The sequence below is a fragment of the Syngnathus acus genome, chromosome 24, assembly GCF_901709675.1.
Source record: "Syngnathus acus chromosome 24, fSynAcu1.2, whole genome shotgun sequence".
NCBI lineage: Eukaryota > Metazoa > Chordata > Actinopteri > Syngnathiformes > Syngnathidae > Syngnathus > Syngnathus acus.
In genome coordinates, this window is record NC_051108.1 from 5,791,082 (window position 1) to 5,815,764 (window position 24,683).

At 45.7% G+C, this 24,683-nt stretch overlaps 1 protein-coding gene across 1 annotated transcript in view; it reads right to left on the reverse strand.

The window, feature by feature from the left end:
• Positions 1–278: 278 nt before the first annotated feature.
• fut8b (fucosyltransferase 8b (alpha (1,6) fucosyltransferase)) overlaps positions 279–24,683 on the reverse strand; it is a 46,453-nt gene continuing 22,048 nt past the window's right edge. Inside the window, exons 3-11 of the mRNA XM_037244256.1 lie at positions 21,857–22,395; positions 16,643–16,761; positions 15,621–15,783; positions 13,643–13,757; positions 9,875–10,112; positions 6,150–6,396; positions 2,803–2,979; positions 2,574–2,724; positions 279–1,755 (exon numbers count right to left, since the gene is read on the reverse strand). Of these exons, the coding sequence (XP_037100151.1) occupies positions 1,417–1,755; positions 2,574–2,724; positions 2,803–2,979; positions 6,150–6,396; positions 9,875–10,112; positions 13,643–13,757; positions 15,621–15,783; positions 16,643–16,761; positions 21,857–22,059 (1,752 nt within the window). The 5' untranslated portion in view covers positions 22,060–22,395 and the 3' untranslated portion in view covers positions 279–1,416. The remainder of the gene's footprint in view (positions 1,756–2,573; positions 2,725–2,802; positions 2,980–6,149; positions 6,397–9,874; positions 10,113–13,642; positions 13,758–15,620; positions 15,784–16,642; positions 16,762–21,856; positions 22,396–24,683) is intronic.

A 24,683-nucleotide genomic window follows, 5' to 3' on the forward strand; every position in this document is an offset into this window, starting at 1 on the left:
GAAATTAACACGTGATCTCTGATGCTCCCCCCTCCCCTCACGGAGTGAGAAAGCAACAAGACATCACATAAATAAGAAAAAAGAGATTAGGAGGGAAGCAGGAAGTAGGCCAGTAGATAAGAGCAGGAGGGCTACTGGGACACCAATGGCATGAGCCAATTTGCTAGGTGAAGAAAGAATGTTGTGGCTCACTGAAAAGACAAACAGTTGACCTGTAAAATATGACATTGGGACAAAAACCAAAAATAGATTTGCCAAAATAGCCAACAAGGAAAACCTGCGTTGGTTTCTCAAGTTTATTTCAATGTGTGGTCATCAAAGACAATGCCCAGGAGCATAAGTTATGAAATGATGGCTTTTGAGAAGACATAGCATTATTGTTTTAAAAAAAACCAAACAATTTTGCCCTTGTTTATTTTAACAGAGCAAAGTTTAAAAAAAAAAAAAAAATTGAAAAAAGTATGGCCATAAGAACAGAAGACAGTTGTGGAGTGCTTCATTTGGCGAGCGTGTCGATGTGCACCATCCTAATAATCTGAACATTGTTCACAAGGGAGGGTGGGGGGCAAACTTCCATTGTCCAAAGTGTCCCCACAACACAATTACACACATAAGCCCCCCTCCTCCCCTCCCCAATCCTGCATCACCACCAGGCACACAAACACAATTGAGTCCAGAGGCGGCGAAAAAAAAGAAGCAGGCACCAGGCAGGTTGCTCACGTGGCCCCTTAAAAGCAGCACACACATTCTCGCTATCTCACACACACTCACACACACGTGATACAGTAAATGCACAAGCAGCACGCTTAAAAAAATTAAGACCGTTTAAAAAAAAAAAAAGAAAAAAGAAAAAATAATTAAAAGCACAGGGTGATAGATTAAACTTAATTGCACGTGGGACGAGATGGAGGAATGTGGCAAAAAAAAAGAATACAGTACATTCAGTAACAAAACAAAAAAAAGGCAAGTCAAGAGTGAAAAACCACAATAGAATTAAATAAAACACTCCAGTTTTAAAAACTGGGAGGGGGGGGGTGATGAGCGGGGTGGTCCAGTCTTTACAGTAAAGTCCCGAGACAGTTTTTATGTTTGACTGATCTTTTTTTGTTTTTCTTGCTTTATTTAAAATCTACAGACTCCGCCTGAGGAGTAGTGGTGCAAGTTCTCTGTGACCTGACACAAGCACAAGTGCACGCACACACACACACTCGCGCACACACACACATACACTGAGTGCAGTCTTGCCACGTGTGTGTGCAGGTCCTTTCGTCTCATCTAGCGTGCTTTGCAGGCTTCTCTCTTCCTTCTGTACAAAAGCAGCCTCCGTCCCTGGAAACCGCAGTCTACGGTGTTCTCCTTCTCATCTTCCGATGTTTGTTTTCTTTTAAAGTGTATTTTAAAATGTTCCCCCCCTTTTCACTTCTTGTGGGATTCCAACAGTTTGTCCGCCTCGGGGTACGTCGGGTACTTGACCGTCTCGATCTTCTCTTTGACCTTGTAGGACGGGTAGAGGCCCGTTCGGCCCAGTTTGCGGTTGATGCCCTTGGAGTAGCCGTCCCAGTGGTTGCCGGCTACGCCGATCACGTCGCCGGGCTCAAGCGGGATGTCCTCGCTATTGCGCGGCTGGTGGGGGTACACGGCGATCTGATTGTGGGCGTTCTGGCCGCCAAAGTAGTAGATATCGTCCAGGGAGTAGAAGTAGGACGAAGCGTCCGGATGGAGGGTCTGCATGATCTCGTAGGCCACGCGACAAACCTGAGGTGGAACCAACCACAACTCAATACCGGATGGAGGGGGGGGCCAATGATGTGAAATAAAATTTTATTGTCTTCACCATAAATGTCAAAATAATAACCAGCGATGGGAGAAGATGGCATTGAAGATTCCGCTTTGCCTTGTGACAAACATCCGCTTTCCCCCCGTGAAACCCTTTGACTTGGTTTTGTCTGACATCTCGTTTCCCCCGCGGTTATATTAGAAAGACGACTTCCTTTCGCAAAGACATGTACGTCTTTGACTTGGAAGTTATTTTTGTTCATTTAGTCAAACAGCTGGTAACTTCAGCCATCAAAGCCATATAAACGAGGAGACTTTGAAAAAAGAGGAGCCGCCTGCTGAGAAATATTCTGGTAAATGAACTGTCACCATGGCAACTGGTCCAAACGTTTCTGCCGCTGACTGTCGCTTAATGCGCGCCGCAAAACGGACCCGTATTTGCTTATCGGATTTAAATATTGATTAATGTGCAGTCATTCACTTGCTAATGAAGTCAGAGAGAAATGATTACCTGTTAATAAATCTACGTAAGCACACTTGGAACGAGTTGATGAGAGGTTAAAACTATTTTTTTTTTTTAAGCATCAGCAAAATGCTCATTTGGCACCGGCACACATTTTGAATAGTTTATCGGAATTTTTGTTATTTTTGACTCAAGGGTGAGTCATCGTGATCTGGAATCTGGGTCACAACAGCAGCGGGTTGCCTGCCAATTGCAGGGCAAATTAAGACAAAGAACCTTTTGGACAATTTCAATAGCATTCCAGGCTGCCACATAAGTAGCTTTAAAAACTAACCTGCGAGGAGAAGGTGCACACCAAGAAGTCAGTCTGGGAAAGGAAGTGAATGTCCAGGATGACTCCTCTCAGAGAGTTCTCAGTGTAACGGTTGTGAAGGCCCGCAGACCACGAGATGGAGTTGTCGCTGATGAACTCGTAGTCGGGATACCTAAACAAGGGCAACTGTGTAAAAAGGAACGTTCCGAAAATTGCAACAATGATAATAACGCCAAAAGAAATGACTGACTTGATTTTGGCTTCCTGCAGCAACGAGGGGTCGTCGGTGGCGAGGTAGACTCGTTTCTTGTCCACTTGGCCATGCCGGGCCAGATGCTGGAACTGCTCCTCCACATGCAACATGTACTCCTCGATGGGGTGGAAGGCCGCCTCCGTGCCAACTTTGTCTGTCCTCCTCACATGGACGCTGCGCAACACACACAAGGACGGAAAAAATATTTAGCTTCATGTAGCTGTCCCAATACTTTTGTTCCTATCCGTGCAGTGCCAATATCTTCATATAGGCCACCAAGTGAATAGCGGTGACAGAAGGTGTTTGCAGACACGTAGGCTTGCTTGAATTTGGCGTATGTAGGACAAGCCAGAAGCAGAAATAAGCAACACTGTGTCATTTCTTCCAGCGATCCAGGACAGAGTGGGAGCAGACTGCATATATGAAGGTAAAAAAAAAAAAGGAGGGATGGGCGAGAACGCGCATACATCCCATTCCTCAAACTGATGGATACACAAACTCAATTGTTATTCTATCTAGAACTATTACATTACGAAAGCAACCAGGCACATCTGTATTGTGAATTGTGGCCTCCAGGAAGGAATGAAAATTGCAAAATCTATTAACAACAAATAAATAAATAGATTTAAAAAAAAAAAAAAACAGGAGTGGGCTCATTTGTTATGACGCATTTGCAATCATTCTGTTGAAGGGTTCTTACCCAGTTGGCTAAATGGCTTACTTTGCTTTAATTGTGTTGATTTTCATACCATGGTTCATTTATTTGTTTGCTATGCAGAGTCTTTGAGGGCATGTCTCACTGCACGCTCTTCTAATTATCCTCGCGGAATGACCGTCCGTTTGTCCGTCCATCACTATCTATATACAAGCAGGTCACTTCACAAGTTGCCTCTTTGAGCAGAGAGGGGAGGGGCGAGCAGTTACAGGGGCAAGGAGGGAGATGACAGAGAGCAACAGCACTAATTCCAGCATACTTAAGGATGAATTAGCCTTCCAGTCTCTTCTAAAAAAAAAAAAAAAAAAATAGGTCGGGATGACCGGCTGTTAAGGTGGCAAATAAAATAAAAATAAAAAAATGGCCGACTTTTCATCTTTCTTACTCTGTAGTGATTGCCGTCACTCCCCCGATGGCTCATACCAGCCCCAGACATGATTTCAAAGCTAGTGTCTCTATTCAGGCTTGAGCGTCCCAAAAAAACTCAATATACACGAAATGAATCTTTTATTTGCATGTGACGTCAGCACCTTGGAAGACTATCAAAAGGATTTAAACATCACTAGGCAGCCTTAGAGTCTAAGAGTCTTTAGACAGATACACTATTGTCTTATTCAGTTGTTGCGTGATGCACTGTGCGGGATTTGCGGGGGTGGGGGTAGAAGAAGAAAAAAAAAAAAAAAAATCAACAAAAAAAAGCACTTTGTGGTTATGTAGCCACTTTCAGCTGAATATTCATTTGGTTCACGTGTCCTCGTATACCCGCGATGAGTATTCTTGCTGCACGACTGCGAATAATTCGCAAGGCTTAAGGGGGGGGGGAGAGAAAAAAAGATAAACCCCTCCTTTTTGAATCAAACTTTTTCTCTAATGAGCTACACATGAATTCAGTTGAGTGCCCCTATTCAGAATTCCACCAATGTATTCCTCTCAAGTCACTGTGATGTCAAAGCAGTTAAGATAGCATCAGAAGCACATCTGTTCCACCCTCCCACCCCCTTTTTCTTTTTTTCGATAAACAATCGGACCAACTTGCACGCCAGTCGAGAATGCTAAAAACGATACTTACACGTAAATTAGAAAAAATGGGAAAGGGATTCTCACCGATTGACAGGGAGGGGTGGTGTGGGAAAATACAAAGAATCGTAACAAGAGATGTGTGGAGAACTCAATGAGAGCAAGAGGCCCGTGAATACAGATGTGTGCCGAGGGGGAACGTGAGGGAGAGGTGAGAAGCGGCGTGGAAGAAAAAAAAGAGAAGTCTTGGCGGCGAGAACAAACGAAACGCAAGTCGCGATCAGAAATGAGTCAGAGTCGAAGAAAAAAAGAGGGGAGATAAAGGGGCGGAGAGTCGTGGAGCGCTCAAAGACACGGCAGCTGCTCTGAAAGGAGACACAAAGGCAGGTGGAATGCGACGAGAGTCGCCGCGGAATGAGCCGAGCGGGGAGGCGGTGTGAGGATGGCTTGCAGCAAAATGGATGCGTATGCAGATGGAGAGTTGGTGGAGACTCGTGGGACATCATGAAAAGTTTGCTCCATCCCAGCAAAAGGAGTTGAAAGTCAGTTCCTGGCGCCGTGCTTTCCCGTGCCTGCTCATCATCATGCACGTGGGTGCTGAATGATAAATCTCCCATCTGGCTAAGTGAGCGCCTTACAATAATAGCTGATGCGGGGAAGTGCGGCAGAAAGAGAATGGGGCTTGCAGGCAAAAATGCTAATGCTTCCCGAGTTGGGCTGCCATGCGACGAGGAAAAAACCCCAAAAACAACCATGCAGTTATTTATTATGGCCTAAATTCCGAGTCCAGGTGGCGGCAGTCTAAATTGACATGCCCGGGCTTCCCTGTCCCTCGGCCACTTCCTCATGTTCAGTCCAGGGTCAGCTCTGACACACGGTCCCTTCGGCGATGCCTAGTTCTGTCTGAGGTCTACTCCCGGTTGGACGGGTCCAGAACACCATGCCAGGAAGACAGATGAGAAGCAACACTCCTCCAGGAAAGGACTTTAGTGGGCACAATCCTTACTGGCTTCTGGTTTGAAGTTTTTACAACTCTTTGAAAAAACCTTGTCATAAGTATACTTTGGAGTTATTAAAAAGCGTTATCTAAAGAACACGTCTGTTCGCTAAAGACAAAATGGAGTCGGGGGCTAAATTGGCGTTATCTGTCATTAGCAGCACATTAAGGAGAGGCTGCTTTATGTGAGATTAACTCCAAACAGACAACAGTAAGATGTAACTCAATTGGGTGTTTAATACTTTTTAGAACGCTGGAAGTCTCAGCGAGGGTTCCTACTTAGACAATTATTTCTCTCGGAAAATTTTATTTTAGCAAGCGTAATATTCAAACAAGTAGGGTGTCTTGTTTTCTAATTGACAAAAAGGGGATAGAATAAAGAATAAAATGCACAAAACACTATTTTCATTACCATTTGGAATTATTGTCTTAACCTGATATTAACCTCAGCAAAAGCTCCACCAGGGCCCCGAAGCTATGTCTTTGTTTGCTAATAAGCAGTTTCTTTGTTTGCTTTGGAACTCCAAATAGAAACGGTGAACATAAATAGAAACACTTCATGAGAATGCTCATAAGTGAATTAAAAATTAATAAATAACGGCTGAGTTCTCTTACCCAATGATGGGGTGTTTGAAGCCTAGCTTAGCTGTGGTCTGCTGGATCTCCTTCTCCAGCCAAGCTTGGGGCCGCACCAGATACTTGACAAACTGGGACACCCACCACACGGAGGGGTCACCGTGCAGGCGGTGCAGGCGTGGCGCCAGGTCCTCGGGAATAGCCAGAGGCAGGTAGGGGGGGCGAGGGTGAAGACTGTCCACTATGGGCAACTCCACAACCTGGACATCTTTATCGTTGGCCTCCCCTGCAAAGATTGTCAACAATGACTCTCATGATTTAGCAAACACTTAAACATGCATACAAATGACATGGCCGCTGCTTTAAGGCAAAGTTAATCAGATAATCGAGGGGATGGCGGCGGGTGCTTGGTCATTGGAGCCTCAAGGCTGAGTCGAGATTGGCAGAAGCCGTGGGCAAAGCGTTGAGCCGGACCGATTATAAAGGTCACCTCTCTCTGGCTAGCAAAAAAACCCAGACAACCTTGAAGCACTCATGGCAGAACTCTCTACAGAACAGGTGGCGCAACAGTAACTGATGGGAGCCAATGAAAATAACAGTACGACGCAAGCACACAAACACAATCTCATTTTACCAGAGAGAGTTTGCCTGGAAGACAAACTTCCCTTTCTTTCCCTTATAAAACCTTTCAGAAATGTGTGTATATACATTATCTGTGTGTGTGTGTGTCCCACCTTCGCAGATAATCAGGTTTGAGGGCGCCGAAGCACCAGACACAACTCCTAACACGGCTATAAACAACATCTGCACACTTACTAAATAAACGGCGGCGAGTGTGTAAAATCTGCCTCCGGCTCCATAAAAACATGTTAGCGACAAGGGCAGGGATAAAAATGACGATACAAAATTAACTGCACTGGATACGGAAACCAAACTTTTGCTTTCCGTGAAGCTAGCAGCTAGCTGGCACAAATGGACGAATCTTCCACCCACAGCTACTCAATTAGATCGAAAAGCTTTCACCTCCAAGGCTTCATACATATTTCACGAGCCCAATCCAAAGAGACAAGAGGAACGCCGAACGACAAACACCACGCTTCTCCAGTCACTTTGCAAATGAACTGAGTCATACCCTCCCAGGAATAAACCCGTCGTCGTCTAATTACGCATTAGCTAAACATTCCCAAGTAAAACAAGAACTTTTTACATTCAGTTATAATAGCTGCCAGAAATTGGCTGTTTGATCCACACTCGACAATTATGTAATCGTCCCAGAAAATGATAAACATAGAAAGTCCAATTATGTCATCATCTTGTCTGAGATCGTGCAACCAGAGCAAATCAATATTTGGGCCTCATAATCGACTCATGCTAACCACAACTCCGCTAATTAGCATGCCTATGAAAATGCAACCAAAATTCCGAGGACCGACTCGATTTAATCCCATCTTTTTTTTTCTTCCTCTTTTGTTTTCCGCAATTCCCCCCCTGTGCAGGAAGAAACAACCCGTTCCCATAATGACTTTTTCGCTATCTTTGATTCCGACCCCCCGAAGCTATATGTTTTCCAGACCAAAATATCCCCAGTCACAAATGCATATACAATTTGCATCCTCGGGGAAACTCCCAACAGAAGTAGGTTAACGATACAAAAGCTATTTAAAGAAGGTGGCTTGTGAAAAAAAAATAATCAACTGGGCTATAGAACGCCGACCAAATCGCTTTGCTACCGCGACCGTCCGGCTAAATATAGTGTTTAGGCGCGCAGAGAATAAGGCCACGCGTTTGAAAGGGAACATTAACAGCACATCGTTTAAGCCTGCGGTCTCATTCGCTGCCAAGATGGCACTCGCCTACTGTTAATGAAACACGCGCGACAACGGGGACTCGTCAGGTAGCAACAGGCTTACATTAGCAAGGCCAATGTGTCACGAGTTTCCCCGCGGTGACCGAGACAACCCCCCCCATGAGAAAATAAGAATGCAACATGTCGGCAGTGAATGAGCCGTCGGCTCGGGGCGGACAGATGGCGTGTATGGATCTATAGGAGGCTGTAAAGACAGATAGCGGAGAAAGAGAGAGCAGCTAGTCGAAAAAGGACGTATGAAAGGCAGAGGGGGAAGAGAGGCGAAGCACCCCGAGAGCGGCAGATAAGAAGGAAGAGCCCAGGAGAGCGCCAGTCAAATGAGGTGCTGGGAGAAAAAATGAAGAGCTGAAAGGAGGCGACCAGAGAGAAAGTGATAGCGAGGCAGTCGCAGCCCGATAGTAAAAAGCCTCCGATTCACTTATCGTCTTTTGCAAACGCTTCACATTTGTCACTTTCGCAGAGGCAAACACTTTTTTTTCTCTCTCGTCTTATAAATCGTAAGACTATCTAGTAATCATATCAAGGCCTTCGATTCGTAACTCAATACTAATAAATGACCGTGCTACATTCGCAACCTATTTTATCATGGCATTGATCTTTTTGTCTGAGCCATTCCATTTCATGGTACAAATAAGCCAGCTTGAACACGGTGTGCCCAAAAAAAAAAAAAAAAAAATGTTAAGGAGGCAGGTCTGCTGCCCTTTTCATATTTTCCAGGGCATCAAAACCGTTTAAGAAGGAAGGAGTCTCTTAGAGTGTTTGTTTAGCTGTGGGCAGACAATTCTGTTGATCTGAATTTTTTTTTTTCCGGTAAACACCAGCTGTGTTTAGACAGCGGCACGTGTCAATCCTCCCATAAAAGTGCAGCATCTTGCACTTTTCCCGCCACCGCCTGTTTTTGTTTTATTCTGGATCCCCATCAGGGAGGCTTAAACAAGATTCACAACATTCACCTTACAATGTCCTCGGTTTACAACATTGCTGTCATACGAGTTTTCCGGGGTTACAAATGGCGTCGAATGGAGTCGCTCGAGCGGCATATCTGATCCCACGTGTTCTTTCTTTCCGTACACTGTCACGACCGATATCGGTTGACATCATAAATAACCACGTGGGAGAAAAGTCATCTGGATTGTTTTAGTTTCGTGGATATGTAGCATGAGAGCTAGCTAGAATGCAAACTCCACTTAACCTCGCTACCGGTGGACTTCAAAAAAGGTTTAATCTGCCGGGCCTCACTTTCGAGGTTCGTCGTCACATGGGCGATTGACTGGGAGAGACATTTTAAAAGGTTTGTATTTCTCTGCCAGCAAAGTAAATACATCTCAGCTAGCATGCGCACGCCAGTAGCGGCTCGCGAAAGTGTGTGTTTTTTACAGCGTGGGGGGGGGGGGGGGGGTTAAGGGCACCTTGCGAGTGTAGCGGCAATAAAGGGGGAAGAGGAAATCCCCCACAAATTTGATACAATTTCTCTCGCCATTAAGTGCCGGAGAAGTGCAAGACACGGCTGCGATGTAACAATGTTCTAACCTTTGGCCACTCAATCGAGGAAACCATTCGGTCAAACTTAATAACCTGCGCGCCATCCTTGGATGAGAAGCAGCCTTGGTTCACAGTTGACGAACAAACTATTTTTTTTTTCCACAACATAAACTTGCTCGCACTCTTTTATTGGACTCTCGTGGGAATTTCTCGGCAATGAAAGCTTTGAGTGGTGAGGTTCTGCTCATGCATTAGCTGCCAAAGTGCTTTTACAGGAATTGCATTATCCTGCCTTTGTACACTTTTTTTTTTTTTTTTTGCTGTAGCAGCAGAAAAGAAGGGACTCTTAATTCAGCCAGAGAATACGATGAAAGCTTAACAAGTATTTTGTATTTGGGAAGGTGTTTGTACGTACCCGACCAGTGTCCAGTGGTGGCGCCAGAGCGGTCGGTGCAGCTGTTACTGACGGGGAGGAAGACGCTCTCCCAACCGCTCGGGGCGTAACGCCAGTTGTGGGACTCCAAGATGAGCGTCCGCTGGGTGCCGTACGCAATCATGAAGCAGTAGACCACATGATGGAGTTGGCAGCCGTAACCGCAGCCTTTATTGATGTTGCACACCAACTTCCTGGCCTTACTGCAGTCCGGAGGGTTCTAGAAGAAAACACATTGTTTTGAAAATCCGCTTTTATTGCTTGACCTTCATCTCACCCAAAGAGCCGACCTGTGAATTTTAATAACACGCGACGACTGATCTTGTTTGTTATGTTACTTTTATTTCATTGTACAAGAAGCTCTTTCCAACCTTGGTCTGTTTCTTTTGCTCCCTCTGATAATCCTACCTTACACTTTATTGCCTCGAAATAAATGAAATTACTCTTGATTTATTATTTTCACTGGACGTGCTGAAAGAAAATTGCATGTTTTTTTATATCCATGCCATTGATCTCTGCTTCTGCGGAAACTATTAAAAAAAAAAAAACATCATTAGCAGCACCAACGGGCCTTGCTGCTCCACTTGGTGACATGTTCCATTATTACAATGGACAAGGTGTGTTTTTTTTCCTCTGCCAATTAGCACACACACACAGGTCTGCTTCCATAAATATTCGTGAGCTCATTTTACTCGCTAGCTCAAAATAGACCGCCGGCAATGCAAGTTCAACTGTGTGCTCGAAAGATGTCAAATTAGGTAATGGAGGCAGACGATTTTTTTATTTATTTTTTGCTTGTACATATTTCAACCTGACAGCCAATGTGTGCCCCGATGCTTTAAGAGTGCCTCGTCATTGTGGTGCCATCCAAAGGAGGATATATGTACGTGTAACATCCTTTTTGTGACAATATTCAAATGACAACTGACATTTGAGTGTAACGTGGCATTTAATGGCTTTCACTATACTGGTTCGCCCAGACTTGCTTTCCTCAACCCTACTTTCCCTTCCCATCTCATGAATAAGATTTCCTAGGATAAAAAGTGTTGGGTGTGGAATATCAAGTGACACTCTGGGAAGAAAATACAAAAAGCAGCAAAGCTAGTTGTTTTGTAGCGGAGCGGCGCGGTTGTGATTGGGAGCGACTCGGCGATCCCCCGCGCCAACCGGCTTCCTAAACAGCAATTACATGGGAGTGTTTTCCTCATTAGAGTTGCTGCTGCAGCTGCAGAAGGAAGATTCGGAGTATTCCACTCGCATTTAGTAGCAGGGTGAGGAAAAGGAGGGGGGGGGGGGGGGTTGAAGTCAAACTTCCCTTCTTTGTGTGCCGACTTGTGATCATGCCGAGATGCTCACGTAGCAATAATCTACAGTAGGAGCCTCGTGAGGAGCTTTTGTTTCGGCTTTCATACTCGACTGACCTTGGGGAGGAAGTGACATTTACATGTTTCTACCACCGGCGTATCCTTGGAAGGTGGAATAACTCTCAAGCTTGTGGTTAAAGAATAACAGCTGCCATGTTTACGCGGGCGTCCTGTGTTTACGTGGAGTGGCGGTGAAGCACAAGAAGCGCAATGATTCACTTTGGGTAAACCACTTGATGTTGTTGTGGCAGGAAATGGTTGACAGGAACTCAATGTGCGAGAGCATTGAGTCATTGGAAAGTGAAGCGGAAAGTGCTTTTGCGCAAAATATTAATTGTTGATGTGTGGGATGGACTGTTTGTTAATCACAAAGCACTTGAGGGACAATAAAGCAGCGCTACCTGGCTGTGGCCAGCAGAGGCGCTGTTGAGTCAGTGCAAAGAATTTGCTGAATGACAACTTTTTCATTTGGTAGGAGTCGGCCGGCGAACGTTATCGTTCATGTTTCTTCGATACGACCTGGCTCGAAAGTAGCAAGCCGTTTGTATCGGCAGCCGGATTTAGATTGACAGTCACAAACTTTATTAGTTGTGGTACTCTATAAAGAAAAAAAAAGTTGCCGACTCAAATGAACGTGCTTGTAAAAAAAGGCAGACTTCAAATGACTTCAACCTTCGCTTGCCAGCGAGTCTTAAACCGGACGTTTGGCTGTAAACTAAAAAGCCCGGCGCAAATACACTTCCAGGATGCAGTCATACGGCTTTGTTTGGCAATAAAACCAACAGACTTGCTCGATATTGGACCCCGACCAAAACTCCCTGCTGGCTTTTATTTGGCAGCCTTTTTTATTTCTGTTTGCTATCTGACGGGTGATGCACATGTAATGTACATCAAAAGACATGCGCATACAGCCCGCATGGCAACGACACAAAGCTGGGACAGATTCTTCGCCCACTTGAACAGATGGAGGGGATTAATTCATCATAATGTGCAAATAGATTTCGCTCGACATTTGTTGTCGCCTTAACTTTGCAAAGTCGCTCTCGTGTGCAAAAAAATGGGCACACGCTTAATTGCTCACGCAAACAGATCTGGTAAGCTGATCTGCTAAGCGCACTCATGCAATGAAATTCATAAAACCCGAGGCTGATTTTGCCTTTTTAAATACGGGAGAACTGTTCGGGGACATGGAAAACATTTTTAAATGCTAAAACCAAAAATGATTGTCTAATCAGCAGTTTCTGAAAGTATAGCTAACATTACAGGCTGGTGAAGTAGTATCGGTGTCCAAGTATCGGAACTTTTTTTTACGATTCCGAGTACAGGCGGATGTGACAAGGAGCGAAACCTCCCTTTCAACCGCACTGCACGTCAAAAATGCAAAAGTGGCAAAAAAAAAAGCTTGTCTGACAGAAGACTCTCGAAAGGAGCTGCCATGTTCGCTGTTCGAGTGGACAGATGGAGCATGCAGACATGGAATTAGTTAAATCGGAAATGAGGGGAGAGAATACCGCGGGTGGCGCAGACGGCCGGCGGTGTGTAGCTTCGTGCGTGTGTGTGTGTCAGTAAAAACAAGAGAGTCGCATCAGGCATCTCTGTGCAAACGTGGAATAAGCCCGGCACAGGTGTGTGTGTCTGTCTGTGTGTATGTTAGTGTGAGCCCATCTGTGCGTAACCGTGTCCGTGTTTGTGTGTGTGTGATAAATTAGTAATGGCAGCTGGTGGAGCGGTGCGATCCCTCAGCAGCGGCGACAGCAGCTGTTAGTGGGGCCGTCTCCGCCCAGCCGGCCTGACTAGGTCCTCTTCATCAAACACGTCGGCTCATTAATGCTGCGGGGCCCAGCGTGGCACCTGAAGCGCGGCGCCGGCGCCACCGGGGAGGAACGCCGGCGTGCCGGCTGGGGGTGAGCGTCCTCGTGCCACCGTGCGTATAGAATTTAAGCATTTGTGAAATTGGTCAAGTAACGCACATTTAATTTACTACTACCTAAAATAGTTGGTCCATTTCTTGAGAATAGGGAACGTAAACAAACACAGGTAGCGCCAGAACACGCCACCGCGTTTAATATTTATTCCGCTATGCTGAGCTGTCATTTATTCAATTTCTGGTGCCCTTCTATTTTTGTGGGGTTTTTTTGCGCGCCGTGTTTTCACAAAGCGTCCGACCGGTTAGGAATTAGAGTGCCGAGACAGCGTGTTATCACACCTCTCACCTGCCACCTTATAAGGGGAAAGCGACGCCGCCAGTTATGCACGGTGCAGATGAGACAAGCGGGTGTGGAAGATGGTGATAAAAACACATAAGGGCCTTTGTTTAAGAGAACTGTTTGCAAGGGTCTCCCTCGCTTTTGCCGTGCCGCGAGAGAGGAAGATAGTCTCCAAGTACCTGCAAGTAAGTGATTCTGTTCTGGACCAAATCCGACAAGTCTTTGGCCTCCTTCATCCGCCACTCGCCCACTCCATCTGCTTGGCTGAGGTAGTACAGGTCTGTCATGATGGACCTGAAACCACAACAAGTGCTTCGAACCTGGGGTGCCAAACTCGCATTATGACTGTCAACCCAAATAAATATATTCAAGCATAAATCATTTCACATTAATTTGAGATACAAGCTTGGTGGAGGAACCGATCGAACGGGTGAATCGAATCGACGTGCTCGCGCGTTTCGCCGGATCATTTGGTCTTTGTGCTACTTGCAAAGCGAAGCGAATATTTGCACAAGAAGCGAACGGCGCCGTCTTTGATCTCATTCCTGGCCCCCTTTTTCATCTTTCCTGATTTCAACAAGCACAAGTTGCCAAACAGCGCGCAGATTAAATCAACATAAAATAAACTTGCAGATTTATTATTCCCGTCTTTGAACCCCAGCAGGTAGATGGAGGTGCACGGGTTTTATTACTCTCCTCCGCGGGGCATTGGACAAACCTAAAAGTATCTTCCGATGATGCAAATAGAATATTACACGGGCTCCAAATGTTTTATCTGCATCTCGCTGAGTGACAACACCATGTTGCGCTCGTTGAGCTCTTTCCGGGATGAATCCTATCTGCGAGACTCTGACAGCAAATGTGTGTTGATGTCACGCGCTGCCAAATATCGTGGACATCCTCTCCGCAATTTGCCCCGGAGCGTAAGCGCTGATGTATTCCGCTAAAGGCGTACGCAAACACACACATTTATGCAAGCGTAATTTATTACTCACTTCTTTGACCCAAATCAGTCAAAGTCTGTACGTCTGAGAGTTCTTATCCAGATATTTGGTAGCTCGTCCAAAGACGAGTGCAGCAAAAATGGAGCACGGTGGATATGGCCGTGACTTCAGTGTTACTCACTGTCCCAATTGGAATTTGGAAGCATGGATCGTGAGTGCGCCAACGAGGAGCCACTATGTGGGGAGCCAAAGTAAACAAGGTGACTATCATGAATCAAATACAGAACATCAGCCATGTGACAAATGTGCCATTTCAGTCGAGCCGAAGAATTGTGGAAAAACAAGAAACAAGCCAGTGCACGAAGAACAACAACAGAGATCAATGGGCTTCTTTCTGCTTTGTTAAAAGCAAAATGGGCCTTTTGTGTTCTTCCCGCCCCACCAATTTTTGCACCGCCATGTGTCGAGCAGCATCCATTAGGCGACATAAGCACTTAAGTTGTCCAAAGGATCATATAATAAAAAAATAAAAAAATCAAGATGTACTGTACATGCTTCTGGCCGAGATTGATGTCGCGACGTTTGCAATTGGACTTAAACGTTTTTGAGTGGAGCCTTCTTAGCCTTTGCCCGGAGCACTTACGGCGACTTAAAAAGGGAACCGACACGAAGGTCTGAGGATTCAGTCTTTGCAAAGCAGCTTAGGCTGCAATGACTAAGACAATGGCGTCGGTAAGCCACTTCGGCGGGATTACAATGAATCACTTGGATAAGTTGCACCGGGGCTTTTCTTCATCCGTGGAAGTCTGCCATCTAGAAAGAGTGAGTCGGTGACCTTTGAACTTTTGTTTCCAAGCAACGGCGCGACATCGGCTCGTGCCTGTCTTACTCGCAAACTTTTCCCCAAAACGTGCTCGATGTGAAGATTGAGCCGAGGGTCTTGTCGCTCAAATTGCAATTTGCCACCCGCAGGAGTGCAAGATGGCAAATTGCACTTCTCCGCTTCATTAATTTGCGCGAGAGATGTGTGACTTGCGAGCACGTCGGCTTGATAAGTGCAGAGACGGATTATTCACAGCAGGACTACTTTTGATAATGAATATATAATAAGTGGAGTTGGACTTTTGTGTGTGTAAACGGTTAATTTGTTAGTCAGCAAGGTCATAAAAATATCTTATGAGGCTGATAAAAGATTCGAGGCATCTGTGCTCACCTTTGCTGGTTTCCCAAATGGGTCAGGAGTGTTTCCGCATATTTCTGCCTTTCGCTGACTTCAATATTGGCCAGTTTCTTCACCTCGCTGCGAACAAAGTACCAAAACTCCTTGACCCCGTTGTCCACTCGGCGCCGCAGCTCCTCCTGAGTGGGCCCCGGGCCTGCGGAGGGGAGACGTGGGTGAAGAGGAACATAAATAAATAAAATATATTAAAAATAAATAAATAAAAACATGATGACACTTGAAATAAGTGACATATAAATGACTTCAAAGCATTTACAAGGGAATTAAATTGGAAGAAGATGCCACAAGGTTTCTCTCTTGTTTTTTTAGGAATGTTTGTGCAAAACATTACATGAGCGAACGAAGGAAGTTTCCGAAGTTGCCGAAAAGAACCATTGGAGTTTTCATCTTGTGTCCCTAGGTGGAGCTTTGACCTCATTAAGGAGCCCTTGATGGCTGTTTTCCGCCTCATAGTGTTTCTCTCCTCATGTGGTTTTTCTCTCATATACTTCGAACAACAGCCAGCCTCAGCCAAACAATGTGAAGTAGCACACATGGATAACACAGCTGCCTGCTCTGGTTTCTGCCTAGAGAAACACCCTCCAAAAAAAAAAAAAAAACCAGGCAGAAGGAAAGCCAGCCTCCAGCTCGGATTTTTTTTTTTTTTTTTACGCGCTATCTGGCATTCTCTTTTCTCTCTTTCCCTTCCTCGGCGAAAGAAAGCTAGAGGGTATTTTTAGCGTCGTCTTACCCCCGCGGCGAGATGGAAAGGCTGACCCTGTGCTGCCCTTCACGCTCGCATGTCCCTCTTTATTTTCTCTCTGTCTGTCTCCTCTCTTCCCTTTTCGCTCGTGCCACTGGGGGAATCGGCCGTGCTTCCGCTTTTATTCGCACCTTTGCCGCTCACCTGACAGCTTGGCTGCACTTTCTGACCACTGCTTAGAGGTAAACACACACACAATGGTTTAATATTTGACTAGCGTCACACTCGTGAATCTCCAACATTTGCTGCTTACCGTCTCCTGTCAGTTTCTGGAAGGTGTGGATCTTCAGTTTGGCTCGGGTCAGCTGGTCCTCAAGCGAGCGTAGTCTGCCCGCAGCCACGGAGCCAACCTCTGCCTGGCCCTCGGGTATCCTGGTGAACGGCAAAAAACGGGGAGACGTTTTGTTTAAGACTCAATATAACATTTCTTCAACGCCGTAATGGCAAATAATAAAGATACGGACAGAGTGGTTCTAATTAAAATTAACCACACATAATGTAGCACTAAATCCAATGATTACTTGAATTGCCACCAGAGCCGTACCTGGTTTTCTTTTCCTCTGTTCAATTTGTGCCAGTTGTCAACACCGGCCCAAATTGTAAAGGTTAATGAGTCCCGCAGTATCATTTTTTTCTTCCCCCCGTGCTACAAAAGCATTCCAATAATGACATTAACCAAAGAGGGTTTGTTTTGATTCCACTTTGCTCCGTCAGCCAAGGAGGTTTTCTATTCCTCGCAATTTATTTTGTTAGTGAGCACGATTACGTAATACGTACCGGGAAAGCAAAACCGAATACAACGCTATCATATTTCCGCAGACCCCAAAGGGGAGGGGCCGTGATAGAAAGAAAGAGGCCATTATATACCCTACTTACAAAATGTTAAACCTAAAACACATCAAAAGCTTTTCGGGTTGACTTGATTTGATTTTCTCTAAACGTTAGCATCCTACTGCTTAGTCAGTTATTCCATTTTCTTTTCCCCCACCAATGCATTTTCAAGACAGCTCTTCGGATGACATCACCATATTTATTTGATATGAGAGAACCGGCAGAATCCGGTCAAGGGATTTGGTTACTTGATAGTCCATCAAATAAGTGACTGGACTCGCAAGTATTTGTCAGATGGCGTATTTCAAAGGATGAAACAAATCTGACAAGAAAATGAGAAGACATTGTTTTACTTTGTTGCTGATGTATTCAAAGGACAAATAATGAGCAAAACATTGAGTCAACAAAGGCGGGCGGGCAAAATGTTTTTCTTTTGAAAAGCTCCGCGGGGGGGTTCAAAACTGTGAAAGACGGAAGAGTAAAAAATAAATAAACGGCGGCGTCTGAAAAAGGGACACTGCCTCTTTGGGAAGGGTTTACTGCTACCAAGTAAAATGAGACGAGAGAGTGCTGGCCGACTGATGTGGTCACAAATTCTACTTTGAATTCCCTAACCCTGTAACCTTGATCACAATACATCAAACAAGCTCCGCCGCTGTGTATTGCATTGACAAGGTATCGCCTTCACTGTTGTTTTTTTCTTTCTCGAATAATGGAATCAAAATTTGCTGGGAACTGACGCAAGAGCCCAAATACGAAATCCCCGCTGACTTCTATTCATGGATGGTGATGACGACGAGGACACGGTTATCCGGTTCAATGCAATAGGGAGAAAGGGGAGCTCCCATTCATACACGTGTGAGAAGAGAAAAAAAAAGTGGAGGGAACTGATATCGGAGCTTTCTTTGGACAACAGATGATTCACAAAAACTTGCACACACAACAAAACGCTACTGAGCTCCTTTTTTTTTTTTTTTTGGAGATCAATTTATGCACTGCTCAATTCTGCCTGGGATGGATATCTGAATGCATTACTTTGACTGGCAATAGGATTTTATTTGGGTTTTTAAATTTATTTTTCTTTCTGGATGTTCTGACTTCATGTTTCCATGGTTGAGTATATCAGAATAATGCTGCCTGGAGGTATTTCCAGATTGGGAAGTACTAGCTGTGTCGAGATAAGATAAGATATTCCGTTATCTGTTCCATACGGGGGAAACTCCAAAAGACTGCTACACAGCTTCATTGCAAATTCTGCCCCGTCATATTCCTCACGTCTTGTAACATTAATATTGTCCGAGACTCTTTTTTTTCCTGATTTGTGTGGCACTGAAAAGGTCAACTTTTGAAAGGTCGCAGATGATTTTAGCATTTGTGAGTGATGACTCAGCAGTTATTAGCAATTTCTATAGCTTAATGATATAGCATTTGTAATCCCAAAAAAATTACCCCCTTAACATCCCTGCTACCTCAAACTATTACAAAAATGGAATGTGCCAAAATACACAGGGGCATCGGCAAAGTGCTGCAAAGGCCACGTTAATGAGTCATCAAGACGTGCAAACTCAATTTGCTCCCAGAGTGACGAACATCAGTCGCTGGCGGGCATAAAGACGAGAAATTAAAGGTGCAACGGTGCTTCCTGCTGCACAGCCTTCCACGCCATGAAAGGAACTGAGAAAAAAGGGGGAGGAGCATGTATCGATTATATTACGCAATGGCGGTGTCAAAAATATGTCTCCCTCCTTTGTGTCCACTTGAGTGACACGCATTTGTTGAAATATGAGCGAGATGCATTTCCTGTCTAACGCGACCACACTCGAACGAGATAAAGCGTCCTTCGAAATCCACAGCAGCGGTTAAACAGCCAATCAGACACGGCTTCGGAAACACCCTGCCCAAATGATCCCAGATGGCATCTCTGGAGAAGCTGCAAACAGCTGCTATGGCACACTGGTACCTGACGATCGTGAAAATCCATCCATCATCCCATTTAGGGTCATAGAGGGGCCACGATACGTGACACAAATGGGCAGAAAAGTTTGGCTTTCCCATGAAAACCAGCCAAAAAGTATCCGATTGGTTTAAAATGCATGCAAAGTGAAATTTCGAGCAAACACAATGAAGTTGTGTGTTGACGATCCGGATTGTGTCAAAATCGGTTATCGGTTGTTCCTTTTGCGGTCTCCGGAATGTGACCGTAAACTCGACAAAGGCGATTGGTGCATTCTTGATTTGCACGCTAAATTGCTCGACAAGCACATCTGGCCTTCTTGACAGAACGCACGACACTCACAATGGACCCAGTGTGTGTGTGTGTTGACCTCTGTTCACATCTTGAGGCAGATTTGTTTTGGTCTGGTGGCCAAATGTTATGCTAGATCACAGGGACCCTGGGAGCCCAAATCCTTTTTTTTTTTTAACCTCACGAGTACTTTAAAAGAACCGAGGACGGCATGGAAGGCGTTCTGATCTTTTGGCCAGAACGTCTATCACTTGTCCTCACAGCGTCCGCCCGCATCACCTCCGCCGACATGCCCGGGGATCAATCAGGAGATCATCACTCAGCACAGCTGTCAGCGTCACCCCCTCGGCTCTCGCCGATGTCTCACCGCCGGGGCTCGTCGAGTGTTACCGCGTCGTGGCCCGGCGTCTGAAGGTGAGTGGCAGCTGCGGAGAGGGCGGGGCCTTGACGGATTGAGCCGCTCGACCCCTTGCTCACCTCTCATTAATGCTACTGGCTCGTTGGGAGGTTGGCGCTGTTCCCGGCGCTCGCTAATAGCTTGAATAACCAAAGGCCAGGCAGGCGATACGAATTCGAGGCACTGACCTATTAGTTCAATTGTCCTTCCCTTTTTTTTTTTTTTTTTTTTTAAATGACGGGGAACCTTATAGAAGAGAAAAACGATGCATTCATTAGCAGCGGAGGAACTAATTGACCGTGGTACATAAACGACGTCTTGAGGCTTTATTTTTGCTATCCTGCGCAAATTAATAACGTGTGATGCCTAAATCAATAACGTGCACAATCAAATGAGCTCAAGTAAACATGACCTGGAGTATTTTGAGTGCGTAATTCTGCTCTTTGATGCATAAGTTCAAATCGGGAACTCATTTGCCACGCAGCGGGGTTGCTCGTCTCAAGTCCACACTGACGTCCAAGCCCACTCCATGAATGTAACTTTTATGGATCTGAATTTCAATGAGAGAAGCATGAAACCATCCAGAAAGGTTTTTTTTTTTCAATATCTGAAGTCAGTGGGATGCTTTTTAAGAGTGTCTCATTTTGTTGACACTGACGCAGTTGTGTACTATCAGTCCAAACCCGCGGGACATCGCAGGCAGCGAATTGGGTCAAACGTGGGCTGAGCTAGTCAATCACAACGTGAGTGAGCTGGTACCGAGTCAGTGGGTCTGTCACAAAGGTCTGCGGGCGGCAGTCTGGCCGGGCGCCATGGCGCTGTCAGCAGTTTGGTGGTGAAAGGTGCGGGGAGGGGGGGGGGGGGGGGGGTGGGGGCAGTGACGGGCAGTGCAGTAATGCTCGCTCTGCGACTATTAGGACAGTAATTTAAGGATAATAGGCGCTCCTGGATGAGGTACTGGAGGAGTTCTCGTCCACATGCACAAAATGCGACTGCCACATGCACAAACTGGAGCTGAAGAGAAAATGCGACTGCTCCGACTCAGAGCTGAGCCAAGCTCGGCGGATATACTGTGGCAAGGAAAACAACATTCGAGGCTAAGAATATAAAGCAAACAGGCTCATGAGGCTTAAGGTGTTTTGGATGGCTTTGCTGTATACTGCAATACAAGCTTGAGTTCAAAATGGCTGTTTTCATTATAATAATAAGAAGCAACGAGCAGAGAGAGTGTGTCCGAGACCCATCTGGACGTTGGTGGACTCAAAGCCGCTCTTGTTTTGACTTTTTCCTAATGCTATGAATTCAACCTTTGTTGCTGGGCCAATTTTGAATAATTACAAAAAAAAATAAAATAAAAAATAGATTCATTCGGGGACCAGCTGCCCGTGGCAAGGCATGTGTGGATTTTTAGTGATCGGGAACACTGATGAGAGCCGCACATCAAAGTGAATGGGGGATATCAGAGAGAAGCGGCGATGGCAGCATCTGAAGCGCACATCAGGAAGTACCGACGCGCTCATCGAAGCATCGCCCAAAACACGGACTTATTGTTAATGTGCAAAAAAAAAGAAACGCTGTCAGCATGCAGGAGTAGGCGGAGAGAACCATCTGTCTCTCCATTACGCAGATCCTGAATGTGAGAAAGACGCTGCGTGCTTAATGGGCTTAAACAACAACGCAGTTGTCTGCCAAAGTATAATAAAGCCACAACAAAATCTGCTGAGGAGTGTGACCATCCATTTTTGTTTGTCGCACAAGTATTTTGCACCGCCGCTGATTGGCTTTTGATGAAGCCACGTTTGTTTATGGGGGCCGCTTGCCTCGCAAAATAAACTGATGCAATCAAGGGGTGGATCAAGTTGAGGGAAATCAAGAAAAATCATCATGGCGACGGATTTGAAAATGACTGATTAGACCACCGGGGGCCCAAGAGTGGCTTTTTAATTGAATCACTGGACCAAAAGGGAAAAAAATATTTCAAGTTGCCTCCTCACCTGAGCGATTCCGCCATGCGCCGCAGGTCTTCATTCTGCTGCTTGAGCCGCTCCAACTTGGCCAGGATCTTGGAGAGCTCTCGGCTGGACCGCTCCGGGTGCTCGCTGTCTCTCACCAAATGGCCGCCGATGTAGAAGAGTAGCGTCCCCCAGGCCAGTAGCACCAGGGTGATCCAACGCCATGAACCCGCCCAAGGCCGCATGGTGCGACCTCTAATTGCCTCCTTGATGTGCTTGTTCCCCAAAACGACCCAGCGGGCTGCTTGCCTGACGGTCCACTCGAGTCCCGTCACCACTTGGAATGCAACTTTAGCATCTTTGGAGTGATGGAGCAAGAACTTCTGAGTCGATATGAGCGCGGAGAGTCCTCTCCAGCTTTCAGCCAGAACGGTTCCCCTCCGTTAGCTACAGCATGGTTAGCATACTCCGGAGTCCGCCTGATGGCGTCCTCTCTAGCCAGCTCAGCGTTTGCCAACCTTTCCCGGACCGTCTCAGCAACTTCTCCGAGACCCCTCGGATTTGTTTATTGAAGTTGCGCCCTGCGGAAACACACAAAGTGTTGAGTTTGTTTAGTTGGGGCAAATCTTTTTGGAGCTTTTGGGTCTAAGCCAGGGAGAAACAAAGCGTGCAAGATGTTTGGCAGTCAACGTCATCCCGGCAGCCGCAATTCAAGGTGATACGGCGAGCTCGGAAAAAAATCCCTCGATCATCATTTTCCTTCATCCCCGAGCAGCAGGGGGGAGCCGGAGATGGACGCACGCTGCGTTTATGAAGCAACCTTCCCTGTCATCTTTACTGACAAAGCCACGTCAAGGCGACCGGGTGCCGTCGTGTGACGAGATCCAGACTGGCAGATGTGTGTGCGCGTTGCTCCGCCGCGCAAGCTATCATCCCACGGCGTGTACCGCGGCAATCTAGAATAATACCGAGCATCTTTGACTTTCGCAGCGGGCGTTGATTGACAACATGGCCGACCGAGTCTCTTGTGAGAGTTCGGCACAGAGAAAAGTGCTCCTGACGGGATTCGCCTGGCAGCGGGAAAGCCGGCTGACAGTCGCCAGTCTAGTTTACCATAGCAACAATTGCTATGTCCAACGTACGGTAGATGGCGGGAAAGGCTGACATTTTCCAAGCCACTCTTTTTTGCAAAAAAAAAAAAAAATCTCAGCTATGTAGGTCACGGTATTTGAGGAAGACTTGAATCAAGAGTGGCAGGACTTGTTTGCGTTGAGGTTTTTGGGAACATGCCTCATCCGAGAGACATTTTGGGTTTCGAGAGAGGCGGGGAAAAAAAAAGGCTGTTATGTTTTACGGGGCTGTCAGTTGGCCAAGGCAGCAGGTTATCGGGAGTTTGCAAGTTCCCACGTCATATTCTGTCTTTTCATCGTTGATGTTGTTTTTTCCGGAAATCAGAACATTTGCTCCCGAACGCTGCAGTTGTTGTTGTTGTGATTGACCTCGGTCGACGCAAGCGGCGCTGCTCTTATAGCACGCACGCATGCGGGCGGGTGGGGCAGGCAAGCCGAGGAGGATTTTTATGATGGAAAATAAGAGCTGTGAGAGGGCCGCACTCCAGAAGGCTAATACACGACTGGGACTTAACAAAAAGGCAAGCTTTTCACTGGGTTTGAAAGCCATAATGAGGTTTATGTTCAGAACACTAAAACGGCTAAATATAAAACCGCTGGATGAGGCTGCCAAGGAGAGAATATTAAGATAACACTTGAAAGTTAGCTTAATGATGAGTTTCCGTGACATGAATAAAACTTCAAAGTGATTTTTTATTTATTTTTTTATGTTGAAGCAGGTTATTGTGTTCATAATGAGGGGAATTACCAGTATTGATCTTTTCTAATAATTGCGCAGGCTCATCCTTCAGGAGCTGAGACAAACTTAAATATTTCAGTTTTTTTTAAATGACAAAAACCCAATCTGGCCTTGGACTTTGAAACACTGAGCCTCTCTGTGCCCGTCCTCCCTTTGTCAGAACCGTATCGGGTGGCACGGCAGTATATGGATTGTGCCACTAGCCCCGCCCACTCAGTGCCACACGGGGGTCATTACCGATTCAATCTCGGATGTGAGTCTTCTCGCAACAGAGGTCATCTATCAGCGAGGCCGGGCTCGCTAGGCAATATGCCACGAGATGAGGTCCACCACTGAATTATACATGGAGCTCAGCTGAGGTAGACTTGGATTACACAAACATGACCGCTCCGGCAGAAGCATGAATATATCTCCGGTATCAATATATGTTTTACTTATGTCAACGCGACACAATATATTCATATGTGTTGCCGTGGGGGACGCATGCAATGTTATGCAGGGATAAACCGATTCTACTTTTTGATACCAAAGCCATCATATTTGAGTATTTTATAGCTGTGATACAAAAAATGGCTAAAATGATGAAAAAATTGGGCTAAAAGCTAATAAAATAAAAAAAATAAATTAATAAATAGATAAATAAATTAAAATGAAAAAATTTTGTCAAGCGACATCACCGCTCTTATTAAAAATGACAACAAAGGTGGCGGCCAACCGACGTTGCGCAACCCCAAATACGAGTATGCCGAGCAATATGGTGTCGAAAAGCGTTCCGATTTAGCAGCAGCTGTTGCCGCCACACTTTGCCCACAAATAAACTCTAAGCAGCTTTACTGGCCATTTTCTTGGTCGGGCGAGTGCTTTGCAATGTATTTTCAGCCTTTTCCTTGGGGGACGGATGTGAAAGAGTCAGATTTAACACGGGAGAAAAAAAAAAGGAAAAGAAAATGAGCGTGAGCTGGTGTCTGGCCCTGAGCGATTCATCAAAATATGATTGAAA